This window comes from Scomber scombrus, chromosome 17, assembly GCF_963691925.1.
Source record: "Scomber scombrus chromosome 17, fScoSco1.1, whole genome shotgun sequence".
NCBI lineage: Eukaryota > Metazoa > Chordata > Actinopteri > Scombriformes > Scombridae > Scomber > Scomber scombrus.
In genome coordinates, this window is record NC_084986.1 from 5,550,381 (window position 1) to 5,571,480 (window position 21,100).

Below are 21,100 nucleotides of genomic sequence, written 5' to 3' on the forward strand. Positions count from 1 at the left end.
CCATGTTTCACAGTCAGCACTATGCAGTCACTGTGGTAGGTCTAAGCCAAACATGCTGGACCCCATCTGATCCAAACAAATTTATTTTGGATTCATCTGACGAGAGAATATGCTGCCAAAATTCATCAGGCCTCTTTTCACGTTTTCTTGGAAAAGTTTAATCTGGCAGTTTTGTGCCATTTCATGAGCAATGGTTTTGAAAACATTGGAGCGTCATCTGTAGAGGTTGAACTCATGCAATGTCTTTTACTTTTTCTGCGCTAATTGTAAGTTAACACTAATTTCTACATACAGTTCTTTTAAAAATACCTTACATTTCACCCTAAAAATACAATTATTGTTATATTCTGTTTGTAAAAATGCTTCCTGCACACAAGTCAGGGCTTCAACTCATCCTGAACCCCTTCTTTGCAATGTTTTTTCTCTACCTTGCTGACAGGCTGACATCAGCATGCCTATAAACAGCTGTCCGTTCTGTAGTCTTTGTCGCCGAGGTTGTTCATGTTGTCCACTCGCATATTTCTAACCTGATTCAAGCTCTAACGTCTACGGAAGGATCTCAGAAGTTGACATTTCGAGTAAAGAAAAAGTAGTGACATCCTGCTGACATAGTTTGTTTCATGGTTTGTTGACGTATGCTTCAGTGCAGCTGGAAGTGAACCAAGACGCAGCTTCCAAAATCTGACCAATCAGAACACAGCGGGCTCATTGGGAGGGCGGGCTTAAAGAGACAGATGCTAAAACGGCCTGTTAGAAACAGAGGCTGAACTGAGGGGCGGCTTATAAGATCAGTATGAGCTGTATACGGAGCTTTAAATTGTAAATCATGCAATTTAAAGACATTGCAGTAAAGACCCAGAATATAAATATATAGACCTTGAAATGTGCATGTCATATCCCCTTTATTAGAATATGTTGTCTAATGAAGTTTTGCCGATGTCAATATAGTGTGCTAAAGAGAAATATGTGAGGCATGTGTTGTCTTGAGCTACATACACACAGATGTACTGAAAAAGAAAAAAAAAAGTTATGGATTATTGCTGCAGGCTAACACGTTCTCGTCCATGCATCAACAGCTCTGTTAGCGCAGGCAGATTTATACATGAACACACACAGTTACAGACGTACCCATACATCAGCAGGGTGTTAGCAGCACTCACCACTAGTTGGCGCAGCAGAGGTTAAGTGAGTGCAATAAGGGTAGCAGACTGTGAAGAGAAGGACAGATTAGTGGACATCAGTCATTAAAACAAAGCATCTGGGAAACATGTCACTTCAGGAAAACATCAGCATCAATTCAAATATGCAGAGAAATCACAGATGAATTAGTCAATGAAGCAATTAGTTAATAATGGCAGTTAAAAAACACAATGTCAATAAACAGCAGAGGCATCATAGCAAATTACATCAAAGTAAGGTCAGTTAATTAATAACAGGCATAAATAATCAGTCATTTAAGCAATCAGGTAATGATGTGTTGAACATGGAGGGTGAAAAGGTTCAGGAATTAGACAGATCCCTCAGAAACAAAGGGATGTTGTTACAAGGAAGACATAAATAATGAGTTTATTCTGTATGTGTCTCACCTCATGTATTCAGATGTAATGTGAATAAACAATCTCAGTTTGTGTGTGTGTGTGTGTCTGTGTGTGTGCTTTCAATTCAACTGCAAATGAAAATCTCTATGACAACGCAATGCAAGTTTAACAAGGTCATAACTACCATTAAGGACGCTGAGGTCATGTCCTTTTTTGTTGACTTTGGGTTGCTGTAATTTTATTCTGCATACAAAAAAAATTAAATGCTGAATATTTGGCATCTCATAAATGATTCCAGTGGCTTTGGAAAAAGGATTTGTATGTGGTTATTGTACTTTTTTGTGTAAACAACATATCAGAAATGATTATTATTAACATTATTATTCAAAGAACTTCCAAGTCCTTCCAATCCAGCGTGAATATAAAACGTTTTTTTCCCCCAAAACTGGAGGTTGCATTGGTCTCATTTGGAGAGCAATTTAAACTTTTAAACAAATCCATGTTTTACAATGAAATATATCATTATAATTGATATTCTGAGTGTGTGTTTTTACTTTAAAAATAAATGGTTCAGACAGGATTTGTTTCTTCAAGCTTGTGCCTCTGCCCCGTTGGGCTGTTGTGACGGAGTTGACATAATATGGTGTCATTGCAATAATGGCCAAAAGTCTGACAAAAGACCAAGATTTTCCTTTAATTACATTATAGTATACTATGTAATTATACCGCATATATTTATATACTTATATTAGCATGTGTGTGTACTCCATCATCTCATAAAGCCCTCATCATGTCTGTTATTTCATGTTTTATGATCATGTGTTCACTGTCTTCCTTGTTTCTGGTAATTCTTGATTTCTTTTGGTATTTTTTTTATATGCAATATTAATGTCATGTTTATAATGTTGTCTTGTTTTGCACTGATACATTAATTAATGTAATTTATTTCAGTGCTGTAAATCAATGTGGTTATCAAAGCAGTTCATTCATGCTTTGGTTTACAGTCTCTCGCTCTCTCTTTCTCTTTTTCTTTCTCTGTCTTTCTCTCTCTGCAGATCACAGTAGATACAATTTCACGCAGAGTGAGAAAAGCTGGAGAGACTGAATGTATGTGAGTGTGTGTGTGTGTGTGTGTGTGTGTGTGTGTGTGTGTGTGTGTGTGTGTGTGCGTGTGTGCGTGTGCGTAGCAGAGAATCAGGCAACTAAGTGCAGATTCATGCATTTCTTTAAAAACCACTGCAGGTCTCGGAGGCATACAAGCATGCGCCCCTGGATTACCACCCCATTCCCCTCCCACACACACACACACACACACACACACACACACACACACACACACACACACACACACACACACACACACAGAGGCCCATTCTGCAGTGGGTACAGTACAGTGTTGGCAGGAATTTCACTAAAACCGCTGCGGCTAACCTCCTGCGGCTGAACACTCATTTACAGCGCTTTAAATAAGAGGTACTACTCTGTGGACACACACACACACACACACACACACACACACACACACACACACACATACACATACACACACACAGACAGAGTGTAGTCTTACACTCTCTTTCATGGTTAATACGGTGAGAAAATGGTTGATTATGTAAACTTGGTTTTTAAGTGTGTCAGGAGTGTCTGTGGCGTTTTGAATTATAATGTTCTTATTAATACTGTGACAAACCTGACAGTAAATAATCTATTTAATCTATTTAAATGCATGTGATTTAATTTGTAATAGAGGTCATACATGTTTCTGTGAAGGTATTTGACCAATCTACTTTTAGAGTATTTTATCAGCCAACTGGGTTTTTAGAACAGAGCAGGAATCAGAGAGATGGTTGGTCTGAAGCCAAACTGGCTGCTGGAGTCGATTAACTCAGCAGCCGCAGTCAAAATTTACCAGAATTCAGCTGAAGTCTGGTTGTATTTTTCCATCCTCATCGCAAACAGACTGAAACGTTTAGTACTGTCAGTTCCTGCTGAATATTAGCAATAAAATAAAGTCACAATTCGTGTTGCAAAGTGCCAATTTTGCAACTTTGTGTTATGTTTGACTCATAAATTTAGTTGCACAATGAAACCTGTCGAGTTTTTAACGTGTCAGCATAAGATTATGAATTATTTGTTCATCTTCTGTTCTGAGGTCAGCTGAGATTATTTCATGTACTCACTGCAGCTGAGCGAGGTGTCCGTCTGGGCCAGAGTGGACGGGATGCTCCAGTAGTTGTTGTCCCAGTCGACGACGTTCCCTATCGAGTCGCAGGTTAACGCGTTCAGCTGCTGCGCCGTCATGGCGTAATCCCACAGCCGCATGTTATAGACGCTGCCGTCGAAGCTATGCTGCCCTGAAGAGAGAGAGAGAGAGAGAGGGACGATAAAAATGTTTCAACCGTCGCAGATGGTATCCAGTGATTTTCCACCTCAGCGTGTTTCCAGGTGTTCTGTGTGTAAAAAGTCGTATAAAGTCTTTTGTGTCTCCGGAGGAAGTTCATGATGTCACTGAAATGACATCACCGGTTGAGGCTAAAGACTACAAGTTTAAAAGTAAAAAATCTGGTGTTGCGGAGTTAGAAAGAGTGAAGTTAGCAGACCTCTGTAGCCCGCTCCTCATCTCTGCTGGAGTCGAGCAGCTCCAGGCTACATTATTACAACACTCCACAATATCCAGGTGCACTGTGGGCAATGTAGGCACCAGGTTTTGACAAAGGAGAAGAATGTGTGGAATAAAAAGGACAATATCTCTTTCAGACTGTTCATGCTCTTCCTTCACAGTATCTCCTCATTAGTCACTCTACCAAACTTCTGAACCACAAATCTATTTTTCACTCATAAACACCTCAGTTATTAATGCCTGGGTGATTCATCCTTAATGAAGCTTTCAGAGAGCAGAGAGAACATATTGTTTAAGTTTATGGAGAAAAACATTTACCGTCAAACAATTAAGTATTATGACCCTGTGTTAAAACCTACAACAGGCAGAATTATTCCAATTAATTAAAAAAAGCAAACTCTTTTACAAAGGAGACTAAGAAGCAGAATTTTAACTTCTACTTAAGACCTAGTTAACGCTTAAATATGGTCATTTAAATGCAATGAATTGTGGGTTATATAGAACTCTGACATCAAAAAGACTTTCACCCGTATTCAATCTGGTTCCTAACTACGCCTTTAGACTCACAAATCATGAAATCAAACTCTTTCTGGGTGGTGAAGCCTGTTGACTGGGAGGCGAAATATCTCCACAAGACATGTAAAAGCAAAAATTAAGAAGTAATATATTTGACTTACCTCCTAACCGGAACTCTCCACCTCCTGTTACAGAGTGTCCTACAGATGGGGTGCAGAGCTTGGTCCAGTATTTGCCACCGAAATGAACCCCCACGCGGCCGTTGGTTGAAGACCAGAGCATGCAGAAAGGCTTCATGGAGGAGGTGAAGTCAGCGGAAGAGATCATGGACTCGATGGGGCATTCCACTTCGTCAATAATCATCTTCATGTTGCCCTTTTCCGAGCCCAGACTCAGTGCTTTCTTGCTATTGCTGTCAGTGTAGGTGAAGAGCCATTCTTTCTGTTGAGGTATAAAGACAACTATTGAGGAGTTTAGGAGGAAATACTAAGTAGACATGTGGATGTTTTTCCCAGCTTAACTTGCAGGTGTAGCCACAACAACTTTATCTGTAATTAGTTTACAGTTTAATCTTTAATATTGATAATGCACCAAAACTGAAGTGCAACACACACACAAAAAAACACCACTTTTAGCCAAATTTCAATCAGAAAAAAGTAAAAATGCAACGTAATCCTTGTTCCCATCCACTACTGTTTATGTAAATATTAGGTTTTGGTTTTTAGAAAATGAATTTTGATTGATTTAGCTGCTGCTTGAGGCAAATGTTACTCTGAGAATCATATTAAAACTGAAAATGAAGCATCGAAAGTTTGTATTTCTGTCATCATGTCTGTATCTGACCTGCTGTGTTGTGTATATATAAGCTTGTGGAGGAAACATCCACAACATAAATAAAAAGAAACCTGGAAATACCCCATCAGGAAAGTAAGAGGAGAGAAATAAAATCAGGAACTTCCAGATCATTTAATAAAAAAAACAGCAAGAATCACCTTGTGTATTGATCTAAAAGACCAATGCATGAGGTGATCTTTGCTGTTATTTTAACTATGGAGCGCTGCCCTTTTTCTTGACTTTGTTCTGGATGATATAGATGGCTACTACAGTTTATTTAAGTGGAAATGTAAATGGCTCCTTATTTACATGATTCCCCAGATTAAATTTAATATTTAGAACAATTGTATTCCATTAACTTTATTTAATATAAAAAGTTATAATGTAAGATCATGCCAAACTACAGTAGTTGATTAGTGTTTTATTGAAAATTTAGTGTTTTTAAGTTTAATTAGTTTTTATGGTTTCACCACCTTTTGGCCATAATCATGTAATATATCAAAATGGATTAAAAGCAGAAATTTGATGCTGGGTGGAATGTGTGCAAGTTATTCATACGTTTATTTTCACATTTTAACCCTTTTAAATTTGAATAAACCACAAAGGACATACAAAAAAAACAAAAACATTATTGACCCATATATGAATATTTAAAGTTTTAGAGAAATACTAAAAGCTTTCAGGGTCTTTAATGTCAGCAGGATGAACTATAGTATAAGTGTGTGTGTGAGTATGAGATACCTGTTTCTGGCTGTTGCGTTCCACCTCAAAGCACAGCGTCAGTTGACTGAGTGTCGGTATGGTAACAGAGCTGGCGACTTTAGTGATCTTGCCATTGCCATTGGATATGCTGACCTTCTGGTTCCTCAGCGCCACGGCGACTAGCCAGGAAAGGCGAGAGGAGAGGAGGAAAGGAAGAGAAAGAAGGGATGGAGCGAAAGACCGAAAGTGAAGCAAGCAAGGAGGGACGGGGAGACGAGAAGAGTGAACGAGAAATGGGGAATGGAAAAAGTTAGGAAGAAAGGAAAGATGATGGAGAAAGAAAAGCAAGGAAAGACAGAAAAGGGCCGATAGTGAAAATGTGAAAGGATAAAAGACGCATGAGCAGGAGGAGGAAGAGATGAAAGCAGAAAGATTGAAATGGAGCAACAACAGGAAGGAAAAGTGAAGAAAGAAATGGAAATAAGACAAAAACAGGAAGGAAGAAAGGAATTTGAAGGGCAGTTTGATAAAGGACAGAAATAAAGGAAAGAAGGAATGAATAAAATGGTGGTTGATTTTTAAGAAGAAAGCAGTTCAAGTAAGAGAGAAAGGAAGAAAAAAATAATCAATCAATACAATCACAATAAAGAAACTGAAGATAAGGAACTGAACTTTATTCCAAATAATTTTAAACTTTTATTTAGGTTGAGAAAATAAAAAAAAGACACTTTCCGTTCAAATAAAGCAGTCGTCTAAAGATCGTCAAGCATTTTTGATTAAAGTCTGACTGAAAATAGGAAAACATGAACACTGCAAGACTTCGGTTTAGAGGCTTTCCCACCTTTCTTTATTTCCCATTCCTTTTAATCGAAACTTTGGACTCTCCTGTTTAAGTTCTGACCAACAGTTTTGATTATTTCCACTTCACTTCTGAGAAATTACGTTTTGTCCGTGATTTTGGCAGATGGCTAAAAATACTACAATACCCACGAGCCTCATCTTCGCTATGGAGAAGAAGCCAGTCAGAGGGATGATAAATTCAATGTGCTTCAATGCTCAGAGAACAAAACACAGTGCCATAGTTTCTAAATTCATCCAAAAGTGAACCAAAATTTAAAAAGTTAACTAGTTTAAGCTGCAGATTGTCAGGATTTTTTATTTATGATTGAATGTTTCTTGCTGAAATGCACCTTGGCAGTCCGTAGTTAACATCTACCACAAAGTTTTTAGATCCAAAATCTTAGCTTTGAGATATTTTCTAACACGGTTGTTGATCTTTTGCCCTCATAATTAAAGAGAGTTTCATGCTGATACAAACAGTAGAAATGTGAGTAAGGTAATGCTAAGTCCATTTTAAGTTCCTCTCTTCTCTATTTTCAAAAAATATACCTTTGAAAAACATCCACCACATGATGAATGTTTTATATCTACTTTTCTGAACACACTTCATTCTCAGGTATTGATGAATCACAGCTTTTGTCTTTTTTTAAACCTTCATGTCACAAAGCTTTTTCCCCCAGCAGATCGGCTCTTGATGGAGCTGCCCGCCGGTGTGCACAACACTCACACATATCATATTCACACAGATGCACTAAAGCACCGAGCCACCGAACGCTGCTGTCAGAGCAGCCCAGTCTTCCTTTGATAGGCTGATACCTCTAGACTGTGTGATGTTGATCCACTCGCTCTCTGTGGAAACCGTCAATCTATAAATTAATTAAATGATTCTTTCTGGCAACCTGAGGACAGAAAAACTCAGAAACAATGGATATAAGTCCAATATTCACTCTCTTTTAACTCTGTTTTTACTCTCTACCAACTTCCTGAGGGAAATATCTGGCTCTTTAGATGCTAAATGCTCCACTACGTTCACCAGCTAGTATACAGCTGACTGTGTCTGTTTGGTGCTGACAAGATAGTGTATAGTGACGTTTATCAAAGTTGGGGATTTGAATCTCTTGAATCCCAGGAAGTAAACTGAAGAAGACGTTGGTCCTAATTGTTTTCTGGTGAACTGATCATTTTTTGAAGTCAGATTTTTAACTGTGCATATGCTTGTGAATATGATACAATGACCCAATGACATACATGCACAATCTACCTGCTACACACCTCAGACTGAAAAAATACTATAGTGATGTATGACAGAAGATAAAGTTTGTTTCAGTTTAGTTTGTGTCTAAACTGATCCCAGACCTGTAAATCATATCTTGGCCTGCACCTACCGTGTGTGAAGATAACACTGAATCCTGTCTTCGGCACGCTGAAGTCGGAGGTAAACAAAAGCTCCATCACGTTCCCGGTCGAGTTCAGCGTCAGTCCTTTGGCCGTCAGCCCACAGAACTTAACATCGTTGTTTCCTGTGTTCACCACCACTCTGTCATAGATGCAGCCGGGCGCCTCCTCCACGTCAAAGTCCAGGAAGGAGAGCTGGATAATGAAGCCAGCAGGGGCCTGCATGGTCCACTTACAGGCCTGCGAATTGGGGTATTTCTGGGGGTAACAGGGCGATGTGAATTCCCCCTGGGCCTCCGTCAGCACCAGGATACAGTTCGTGGAGCCACAGCCCAGCACTGGGGGTGATGATACATTCATGAACTTTTCAAAAAGGGACACTGAAGCTTTTAGGGCAAGGTTATACTGGGAGGTTGGATTACATCACTTAGCGGACAAGATGCTAGTAGACAAGGACACAAGGTGAAAGAAGGGTAGGATACAAATCAGGCAAGTAGGTAGATTTCAAGGGAATCCTTGTTGAGCCAAGAGTCAAGGAGGTCAGACAAAAGTTTTCAAGAAGGTTACGAAGTCTTAAAGGACTCAGGAGACAAAACCAAGACTTTTATACGAGACAAGGAGAGTAGTTTAGGAATTATCTTTAACAGTGGGCACCCAAGGAATCAAGAGACAACAAAGAGTAGACGAGACAAGACAAGTTTTGGAGTTAGGTAAAGGTTCAGCAGCCCAGAGAGGAACATTTCAATCAATCAATAACTGTGAGCAGTTTGATTGCTTAAGAGAGAGAAGTGGACGATCCCACAGCGGTCACACCAGCTCCTACCTCTGTATGGTTCAGGTTAGAAACATATCAACTGTAGAAGTAGAAACCATGCACATGCAGAGCGATCCTGCCAGTTAGATTTTTTTTTAAAAGTCACCTTTGTCTTTGAGAAATATTTGGGTAAGGACATGTAGTAGATGTTGTTAAATGTTATCTCAAATTATCCAAAACTGGAGCTATATGACGGATAAGAATAAAACATTGTGCATTGCAAACCACAGCCAGTATGTTTTGTACCTCAGACTGCATGTATGGAGTCATATTGTCCCTTCAAACTTATATTTTCCAATCAAGATGCTACTGCTGAGATTTCATAGTAAATGAGTCATGCGCAGTAAATTTCTCTCTAGAAGCAAACATAAAAACATATGCTGAAATGCCGTCGATCAGTTTGCATAGGCGTCTGATTCTTCACTCGAAACATGAAACATGTTAGCCTTCATCAACAAACCGCTAGAAAGATGAGCCGTCCCTCACACACACACACACACGCACACACACACGCACACACACAAAATAAAGAAAAAAAAAACAGACAAGAGCTGAAATGGAAAGTGGAAAGAATGGTTTGTCTCACTCGCTCGGAGTAACAATGGCCTCCGTTGATCTCAGGCTCAGCCTTCGCTGCAGCCAAAACCACAGCCAACGCACTGGAAACGTCACAAACACGAGAGAGAGTGTGTGTTTCTGTGTGTTTTAACCCTTTTTCATCCAAGAAAAGCTGACTGAGGTCACATTTTTCTGCAACATCGAGCCTCACAGTGCCTTGCTCGTAGGCGTGTTGACAGAAGCTACTGACTCGTGCAGATTTCACCAAACAAGTCCAACAGTTCCGCTTTAAAAAAACCTCAAAGTCACTGCTCAAAATGCTGCGTGTGTGAATATTAGTTATTTTCACTTTTATAAGACTGTAGCTGTAATGCTGCCTGGACCTCAAATTACAGAGAGACTGAAAAATCAGCAAATCCAAAAAATCAAAGTAGTTTAACAGTAAAACAGCAATAAAAAAAAATAAGCCCAAGAAATTTATGTACCAAGAAATTGTTGGGAAAAGACTTTAACCTCCATTTAGTCAAAAACGCAGTGAGCAAATATGTATTAATCTATAAATGTGCTATTTAAACAAAAAAACATGAATAAACACACCAGTTTCCAACCTTTTCCTAATAGCCAAAGAAGGTGCGTTTTTGGCTTAATCCGGAACAACCACTTCATTTACTGTGACAGTAAATCCTGCACCTTCTTTGATGTACATGACTTTATTAGATTTTAATGGAAGAGACATAATTTGTCCTCTTTTTCTCTCTTCCTCCTGTTTTAAATCTGCCTGCCTTCATATATTTTCAGCGTTCTTTGCCAAAACTATATTCAAGACACCAAGTTCTCCAAATTAAAAACATAATATGTCAATGCACTCCTGCCGTCTAGCACCTGTGTAGAAAGGTAGATATAAACTTTTCAGACGCAAAATTTCAGTGGAATACTCCTTTAATTTGAAGCTGGTGAGTTTAAATAAAGTCTATAAGCACACATAAGTATAAATTCTACACATGCATATAGAGGAGTGCTGATATAAAGTATTCTCGGTAATTTTTCCAGCCAAAAACATCAAGCATTTGATGGCTCGAGGTTCTCAAATGTCATAATTTGCTGCTTTTCTTGCTGCACCGAACGTGGGAACCGCTGCTCTTGGATACTGTGATGGACGTTTTTCAGTTTTCAGATGTTTTATAGAACAAACGATTAATCAATTAATCAAGAAAATAATCATTAGTGGATTAAGTAAATGTCCAGTGTGTTCAAGCATATGTGCACATTTATGCTACTTTAGATTAAAGTCAAACCTTATTCTACTGTGAGTGTACAGTGTGTGTGTGTGTGTGTGTGTGTGTGTGTATGTGTGTGTGTGTATGTTTTGGACCGAGCTTCAAAAAAACTCCTTTTTCCCACTAATGGAAAAACTAGAAGCAGCCACACGATTCACATACTGAGCCCCACTCTCTCTCTCTCTTTCACACACACACACACACACACACACACACACACACACACACACACACACACACACACACACACACACACACACACACACACACACACACACACACACACACACACACACACACACACACACACACACACACACACACACACACACACACACACAGAAAGAGAGAGAGAGAAAGAGAGAAACAAAGCTACTTACTCTACAAGCTGAATGAAATCAGTGAATCAGACCAAGGAAGTCTACACTCCCCGAGAGAGTGTGTGCGCATGTGTGTATACATATATGTGTGTGCGTGCGTGTTTGTATGTGTTAACAACCAACATAATTTATCCCCCGAAAGCCTACAAGCTGCCTCTCAAGTTTCCTCTGCATCCTCTCATCTACAGCGCAGCTCTGGAGGCAGCGAGGCTTCGACCCGCCGGATCAGCAGAAGCAAACAGAACGACACACCAGTTTCTCTTTCAAGTGTTCTCTCCAAGTTTTCTCTCCAAGTGTCACAGTTATAACAAATCTCTACTTCTCTGTATTCTCTTCACTGTCACATTAGCTGCAATGTACTTTTTATGGCATTATACACTCGGAAATCCATCACTGTGCAGTCGCAGCTGAGGCAACAAGAGATTTACGTATTCTTGATTACAGAATAAATATTTTATATACTAGCAAACAGTTGGTTGGATAGTGAGTTTAGTGTCTCTGGCCAAGTGTGGTCGCGGTCGGATGGCAGAAAAAACCACACAACGCACGAGGACGTATACAGCACATGAAACTGAAATCAAGAAAATTAAACTGTTTATAAGTTTGGAATACAAATATACATGCGCACGTGTCGAATTCACCTTCTTATAGCCGTCAGGTCTGGTTTGGTTTTGGTTGGAAAACTGACGTCAGTAGACGTCATAGGGTGTCTTCTATCCCCTGTTCATTAAAGATCCAAAACTGGAGGAGGAGGGGGGGTGTCTAGTTAGAATGAATGCTCTGTTTACTTTGTACTTTAAAGGTTATAATTGCAGTCTTAAGTTTTGCTGCTTCAATGCAAAGGGTTAGGGTTAGGGTTAGGGTTGCTGCAGTGACATTACTGCCTCTCTAATCATTGAAGTAAATCATTAAAAAAAAAAGAAAGAACCTTTTTATTGTTCCATGAGTTACAGTGGTTGCAGCCTGATTGGGAGCGTAGGCCTATCATTACACGCAGACATAAATTTCAGTGTTTTTGTCGTATTTTTGGACATAATAGTCGGAGACAATTCTAACCTTGTGTCCACTGGGTCTCACACCCTGTTCTTTCCCTACTTTTCTGTCTGTACGTACCCAGTCTATTTATGCTGGACCGGCTCACATGTGACAGAATAAAGAATAAAATGTTGCAATAAATTTTGTCTGTATGCTTCCCCAGCCAGGTTCTTTTAATTTTATACAGTGGGTGTGTGGTGTCTGTGTGTTCTGGTTTTTGAGTTATGATTCGGAGATTTATTATTTCTTTAAAGACAAACAGAAAAGTTCCAATCCTAAAAACAAAGAAACCGTCTTGAATCAGCTGGCATTTGTGCTGACTGTGCGGCTGATTTAACAAGACGGCTGTTGGGATCCGGAGGTCTTTCTCTGTAGGTGATCTCCACACTTAGTCAGCAAAGCAAACTTCCTTTACTGTATCTTATTCCTCTCATCCCTGCTGTGGAGGAAGCACCGCTGTTCCTGGTACACCGGTAACCACTGTTTGTCCTGCATCTGTCCTGCATTACTCCGGCACACAGTGGCAGTTCCCCCTCATCTTCATGTAATTATCCTTCATCTGTCCCCCATTAGCCACACAGGGACACTGTTTCTTTAATATTATACAGTGAAATCAAATCAGCGCTTTGCAATGCAAATCTCTTAAACTGTTGAACCAGAGTGTCGCTCCCTTCCTGATATGAATCTGACAGCTCAAGAAGAAATAAAGCGTGATTTTCAAAACTGCAGCAGAAAGGCAGAATATTCTAACTTCGAGTAACTTCAATGGAAGAAATAATCACAAGAATGAAAGTTTGCTATACATATGTAAATGGAGAGAAGATTTGACAGAAGATTTCATCCCACTGTACTGTAAAAATGACTTTTTCTTGTACCTCTGCTCTCTACTTTGCTTGAAAACCTTCCTGACATCCACCACAGAACATTTGTGAACTTATATTCAAGTAAAGTATGGAGGAAGAACTTCTCCTAAATCACTCTGACTTATTTCTTGTTTGTACAAATTGTCCAACAATGGGACAAATTGAATATAATACTCATAAGTATGTTTTAATTAGTGTTAAATCACCTGAAAATAAGAATCGTTGTATTTTCATTACTTTAGAATGATCCCTTTATATCTATAGGGAGTGGGTCCACCTCCACGGAGCCCACCATGTTACATCACCATGTTTCTACAGTAGCCCAGAATGGACAAACCAAACACAGGCTCTAAAGAGGATCTTTTGTTTAAAATTGATGCCTTTTTTCCCTCTCATTTCTTTGACTAGATTTATGGAGATTTATTCATGTTTCAGTCCAAAAATTATGATATCATCTGGAAGTGTAAGTAACACTAAATAGAAAAAATATGTGTTTTAGGTCTGTGTGTTGAGATTTGAATACAAAAAATATCAAAAAGATTCTAAATATAATGTAATGTAAAGCCACCATAGGTCAAATGACAGTAAATGTGTCAGTCTTAATGTCTAAAAACACTTCATCAGGCACACAGTGGAATTTAAACATAACTTTATAACATTTAAAGCAAAATAAGCCAAATGTTTCAGCTTTAATTTCCTCCATGAAGTTTATAGTTTAGTGCTTTAACTATCAGCCTGGAGGTGAGAGGAGCAGGCTGGTGACATAATGCACACACATGCACACACGCACAGAGAAACTGTAATTTACAGTGGGGATTGTGTGTGTGTGTGTGTGTGTGTGTGTGTGTGTGTGTGTGTGTGTGTGTGTGTGTGTGTGTGTGTGTGTGTGTGTGTGTGTGTGTGTGTGTGTGTGTGTGTGTGTGTGTATGGGCCAATCAGGAAGCAGGAAGTCCCCTGATGCAAATATATAACTGTGCTGATAACCAAATGTGGGAAGCAACAGGAGAGATTGGTTTCACAATCATCTGCCTCACTGTACAACAAGACAACATAACAAAGGACTGGATGCACTCAAGTACACTTTAGAAATATTAGTATATATAAGAGGGATTCCTTGTTCTACCTAAACCACATTCATGTCATGAGGGATTTCTTCCTTCTCAACATACAAAGCTCATGTTTGAACATCACTGCTGGCACAACTCATGCATAACACTGCAAATGCCCTGGAGTCCTTGAGGTTAATAAATAACAGGAATACATCTTTTCACATGACTTATAATGATTTATAACTTCTCTAATCTTCATGTGACCCGGAAATCCATCAGATCTGTCATCATTGAGGATGTTCCAGTGCTCTTAATGCTTCACAGAGGAGCCATGGAAACCAATTATTCCACATAAAGTAGCATGCAAAAAGTTTAAAGCACTTAGATGTTTAGATTTGTATCCATAATCCAGCCAAACATACAGCCATAAAGAACTATCTTCAGCAACAAGAAGAACAAAGACTCCTGCAGCAGATGCTTTGGCCCCCACAGAGCCTTGATTTCAACATCATGGAGTCGGTCCCGGATTACATGAAGAGGCAGAAACTGTGAAACTTGTCCAAGATGCAGGAGAAACCGACCTGCCAAGTACCTGAAGAACTGTGAAGTATCGCTAAGCTTCTTTCACACTGGTCTGCTAGCATTGTACTTCTGATAAGACCAGTTTTCCAGGACAGTTTCAAGTGTAAGACAAGACACTACTGACATGAACAAGGCTCGGAGTCGACCCCTCGATGTATAAATAAAAGCTAATAACTAATTTATTTTATTTCGTAACCAACATCTGCCGAAAATTTCAGGCTTTGTCACACATTCTGTAAATAAATTCATTTTCATTCTATTTGACTTGGCTTTGATTCTCAATCCAATTAACACACACAGGCTGAAATTTATAGCAGTCCACAAAGGAAACACTGACACAAGACTGCCAAGGCTGTAAAATATTAACATCTCAAATTAATTCCTTAACGCTGGAGAAGTCTTCTGTTGACTCAGTGACAAGCCGCCGTCTTCGCGCTGCCAAAACCAACCAGCCATCTAAATGTAAATGTGTGTATCTATGCCAGCAGTAATCCTGCAGACATCACACACACACACACACACACACACACGTTATTAATGATGTTAACTTGTCCTCTCCCTCTCTGCAGCTCTGTCTTGATGTCTCTCTTTATTAGTTAACAGTCCAGCGGCAGAGCATCGTTTCAACAGCATGTGAAGAGGAAGTCATAAAGTTTTATATTTGCTCTGATTAGCAGCAGTGAAGGTCACTTACAGCCAGCGAGGAGGCATTAAGGTGCCACTGTTGAATTAACTCCTTTAAAATGGGTACGATGAACGCACCTCTAATAGAGACACATAAAATATGTCTGTTTTATTGCACTCCTGATCACAAACAGGTGGAGAGAGAAGAGGGGTGGAGATAGGAGGAGAAGAGAAGGGAGGGGAGGAAAGTAGAAGAGAGGAAACAAGAAAGGAGAAGAGGAGACATCAGGATAGGAAATGAGAGGAGAGGAACCAAGCAAGAATAGAGGAGATGAAAAAAAGAGACGAGAGGAGACAAGGGGAGAGGAGAGGAAACAAGAGAAGAGTCGGGATGAAAGGAGAAGAGAGGAGAAAAGAAGAGAGGAAATAAGAGAAGACGAGAGAAAGAAGGAGAGAGGAAACAAGGAGAAAGTAGAGGAAACAAAAGAGGAGGAGAGGAAAAAGAGGAAAGAGGAGACAAGAGGAAAGGAAACAAAAAAGAAATGGAGGAGACAAGAGGAGAGGAGATTAAATAAGAGAAGGAGAGAAACAAGAAAAGAGGAAACAAAAAAGAAAGAAGAGGAAACAAAAGAGGAGAGGAAACAAAATGAGAAGAGAGGAGACAAGAGGAGAATAGAGGAAATAAGAGAAGAGAAAAGAAATAAGGAGAGAGGAAACAAGAAGGAAGAAGAGGAAACAAAAGGAGGAGAGGAGAAGAAACGAAAAGAGAGGTGAGGAGAAGAAAGGAGAGAGGAAACAAGGAGTGTCAGAGGTCGAGAGAGGAAACAAAAGAAAAGGAAAGTAGAGTAGAGCAGATTAGAGGATCTGACAGGAAAGGAAAGCGAGGAAGGAACACAATGATGGGAAAGAAACGGTTGACTGAAAACAAAAGGCAATAAGAAGGAAGGAAAGGAAATGAGGAAATATGGGTGCAGGTTATTCAGGGAAAGAAGGAAAAGCCATAGCTTGATATTGAGAGGAAGTGAAAGTAGAGGGAAATATGGAGAAGGAAAATAAAGAATGAAATGAAATGAAGAGAGGAGCAAACATATCAGGAAAGAAAATTAAGGAGATAATTTGGGGAAAGGAAGGAAATGAGAAACACGGGGAAGGAAAGACGTCACCACCTCTCATTTACATTTAATGTGTGGAGGAGAGCAGATGTCAAATATTGGAGAAGGAGACAAAGGTAGGTGTGTGTGTGTGTGTGTGTGTGTGTGTGTGTGTGTGTGTGTGTGTGTGTGTGTGTGTGTGTCTGTGTGTATTTGTGTGTGTGTGAGACAAACAGAGCAGAGTGACGAGCCCCAGAGGTTTAGCCTAATTGACATAATGCAGAACAGGCACTGCAGGAAAATAAATTTGTGCCAAACATGAGAACAGGTGTCCGTGCATCCTCACACGTGTGTCCCTATAGGTTCCCCTCTCCGTGTTACAGATGAGAGAAACTCCATAAGGATCCATTTAGTGTCTCTGACGTACTTTCCTGCTTCGACAAACAGGAATCAGGATGAGATCTGAACCAAACATGCTGCTACAGTTTGTCCTACTTTACCAGGAGCTTTGAAGGTCCTGTTACGGGTTTGAAAGCTATAATTGTAGCTAATAACACTGTGAGGGTTAAGAATACTGTGCACTGAGAGGAGGAGGAGGAGGAGGAGATGAGTGGAATCCCTTAATTAAGTCTTTGTCTCTGATATGACAAATATGGCATTAATCCTCTCAGGAACACGACTCTCTGTACAAAATCCATTAAATAGCTGTTGAGATATTTCACTTTGGACCAAAGTGGTGGACAGAGCGACACTGCTATCCATTAAGTCGTGCTGCTAGCGTTGCTAAAATGCTACTTTCATGCTCAACAAAGCAAATATAGACACATATAAATATATATACACAAGAAGAAGAAGAATAAGCTACTGCAGGTCACTCACAGACGCCTACAGTTTCTGCACAAAACAACATCATCAGCGAGTCATTCGCTTCAATAAAACTCTTCACAGACCAAATAAATCCTGAGCAGAGATGACTCAACAAACACTGTTTCAGGTTTTAGATTTCACTGTTTTGTGTGTGTGTGTGTGTGTGTGTGTGTGTGTGTGTGTGTGTGTGTGTGTGTGTGTGTGTGTGTGTGTGTGTGTGTTTACTCAGCATGTGTGTGTGCAAGGCTGTTTGGATAAAGTGAGAGGTGAGATCAGGTTGGGCGCGGGCTACTGGGATGGCCTGCTGTTTTATAAGCTTCTGTGTGTGTGTGTGTGTGTGTGTGTGTGTGTGTGTGTGTGTGTGTGTGTCTGTGTGTGTGTGTGTGAATGTGTCACTCTTTCATTCGCTTCAGTTAATTCACCTTCCAACATTTTCTGACACCTAAAGAGTCCTGTGACACAACCAACAGCTGTAAAACACGTCAGCTATAGTTCAGAGGCCGAGGCTAATGACGCTAATGACCGGTACTGAGAGAGCAAGTGTGTGTGTGTGTGTGTGTGTGTGTGTGTGTGTGTGTGTGTGTGTGTGTGTGTGTATGTATGTGTGTGTGTAGCTGCTAATTACTGGCTTTACCCTGAGTTGACAGAGTTTGATTTGTCCCCAAACACTTTGTATGTCTTCATCGTTTATAATTGCTGCCTTCATTCCACCTTGATGCACTAATTTTCCAGCAGTTATTAAAGAAGATTTGTATAATCAAAGCAGTACTTGCAATTTTAATTTTGAGGCATATTGTCTTTATAAGAGCGCACAAGTAAGAGCGACAGTTGGAACATATGTGAAAACACATCCAGACTTTCTTTTCTTCACCGTTCAGTCTTTCAGCAAAAGTGAATAAATACATGTATTAACTGAAGGCTGACTAAGCATTACTGTATTTCTAGACTTTCACCACTAGCTTCTACTGGTAACCACTATAAACTAATTATTATATTCATCATCATAAAGCTGATTGGTTTGTTTAGAAACTGTCAAAAGTAAATCACCACAGCTGACAATGATGTCTTGTACTGTTTAATGTGTTTGGCAAAGGTCGAGGGAAAAAAAACGAAACTTGAGGTGAATGTATGTAAACATACCACTATATATATATATCAATCAAAGACAAAGGTCAGGTCTTCAACCTTCTGTAAACGCTTTGTTTGCAAAGTTACCTCTACTTCCTGCTTGTGATTACGTCAGATTGTTCACACATGCCAACAAATGGTTGCTAAGGTCATTACTAAGGTGTTTCCATGTGTTCACACTGTCCACTCTTATATCTCAGATCTGATCCAGCTCCAACATGTACGGATGGAGTTGAGAAGTTAACATTTGAAGTAAAGAAGGCGAAAAGAAGTGAAATCCTACTATAGTGGGGTTTTTTTTAACATACCCTCTTGAGCTTGGGGGGAGGAGGGCCTTAAAGAGACAGGAGCTAAAACAGCATATTTGGGACAGAGGCTGAACTGATGGGCTGCATAAAATACACAGTTTAAATAAGAAGCTTTTAACTTATATCGACCTGAAAATGTGCAGAATACGCCCTCTTTAAAGTCCTGAATCTTACTGAACTGCAACATAATGAAATGATAGTGCATCACATTTCACCACAGTTGGTTTGTTTCTACAGAAATACAGGAGGCAAAGTTTTTTTTTTAAATATATTTGGTTATTTACAATGAGAAAGGGAACAATGGACTTCCTTCCCAAGTGACTGTTAACCGAAGCGGTTTTGAAACATATTTCTGTCTTTTAAATATGAAGGTTTAACAATAAAGAGAAAGGACTGGTTTACCCACTAAATTTCAGTGTCCTCAAATGTTATGAATGATTAAAGTGATGTAATGGATGTGTATCTACTTCCAGACGTATACTGGGAAATTGCCACCAGCCATAGTCCAAATAAAGCTACTCTGTGGTTGTACATTCTGTCCATCACCCACTTTGTAAAGTTTTATTCTATTCAACGGGACAGCTGGTAAAATGAGAGAAACGAGTGATGAAATTTCGTGATGAGCCAGCTGCTGCGGCTGAAAAACGCTGCTGAAATGAAGTTTTGTTTCATGCAGCAGAACACTGAAACCTCGACATGTGGGTACACTTCTCTGTCAGAGGCAGCGCCGAACTACAACCCAAACTACTGTTCATTTACCCCGATCTGACAGAGACGGGAAACAAAAGGCTTTTGTTTTCATGCTGATGTGGGAGACAGGAGGTTTGGCAGCATCACAGCTCTGGCAGTGTGGCGTTCTTTTTTTTATTTTTTATAAAAGAAGCAGCGATCAATGAAAAATGAGCAGAAGAGTGAAGAGCGTAGAGGAGAGAATGTTTTATCCCCTCAAGCCAGATTTACAGCAATAATGATTGGATGTTGTTAGTAAGTGGTTCTCACTTGCCTGTGAGAGTATATAAAGTGTTTCTGTCTGCCTGCGTGTTGGATGGACTGTACCATCCTGCTTGCCCAAAGCATTCTGGGATAAATTGCAAAACCCCTAAACCAGATCCAGATAAGCTTATTTTCATTGCTGCTCTGTTTCATGCTCATTTATTCTAACCCTGACATATTGTTCATATTCTGACTCATAATCAGTCTCTACGCCAATTCACATTCATGAATTCCCCCATCAGTCATTAAACAATGTTTGATTAATCTTTCTGTTTGATTAATCTTACAGAAAAAAAGAAATTTTCAATCACTATTTTATGGTCCAGGAGAACATTTGATAGAATATGAAGAAAACAGCAGCATGTTTAAATGCTGATTTTTGAATTTGTGTTGTTTGCATATATAAAAATGTGTATCAGCTATACCCATAGACTGTATATAAGATATGGACGTAACATCCGTGACGTCACCCATTGGTTTGTGGATTGCTGCTCGGAAGCCAATAGTTTCGGATCTCGGCAGCACCATCTTGAAAATTTCAGGTGCATGCCGGGAAAAATAAAAACACAGATTCTACTTATATGGGCTCATGAGGCGCCCTCCTGAACCTGTGAACCAATCAACCTGTCAATCACTACGTAGCCAAGCCCTAATGCATACCCTTCTTTATCGTCAAATATAAAATCAGGGAGGCCAAAATGTCCCAAATGAACATCATACTGCATTGAAGAAGGCTTTAAACTAGCGATTGAGACCATAAACACATTATGAAAACGTTTGCAGAGGTTAGAAACCAAGTGAGAAGTTGGTGAATTCTCCATTGACTTGTATAGAGACGGAAGTCCTTTTGACACCAAAACGGTCGCCCCCTGGTGGCCTTTTGATAGAATGCAGTTTTAAGTTACCGCGTTGGCATCATTTGAGAGGACCGGAACTCCCTGCCTGGCTATACCAAAATGTAAAACATGATGCATTTAATTTCCCATTTTCTGATACTGTGGGTCACAGTAAGAAAAGTCTGACTATAAAGAAATGTTTTACTGTGTTTTCACAGCTCTCAAATGTAAACACATGGGTCAAATTTGA

The 21,100-nt window shown here is 39.6% G+C and overlaps 1 protein-coding gene across 1 annotated transcript in view; it reads right to left on the minus strand.

The window, feature by feature from the left end:
* Window positions 1-21,100, minus strand: part of adgrg6 (adhesion G protein-coupled receptor G6) — a 110,803-nt gene that overhangs the window by 57,390 nt on the left and 32,313 nt on the right. Inside the window, exons 3-6 of the mRNA XM_062437288.1 lie at window positions 8,436-8,783; window positions 6,250-6,389; window positions 4,836-5,115; window positions 3,719-3,892 (exon numbers count right to left, since the gene is read on the minus strand). Of these exons, the coding sequence (XP_062293272.1) occupies window positions 3,719-3,892; window positions 4,836-5,115; window positions 6,250-6,389; window positions 8,436-8,783 (942 nt within the window). The remainder of the gene's footprint in view (window positions 1-3,718; window positions 3,893-4,835; window positions 5,116-6,249; window positions 6,390-8,435; window positions 8,784-21,100) is intronic.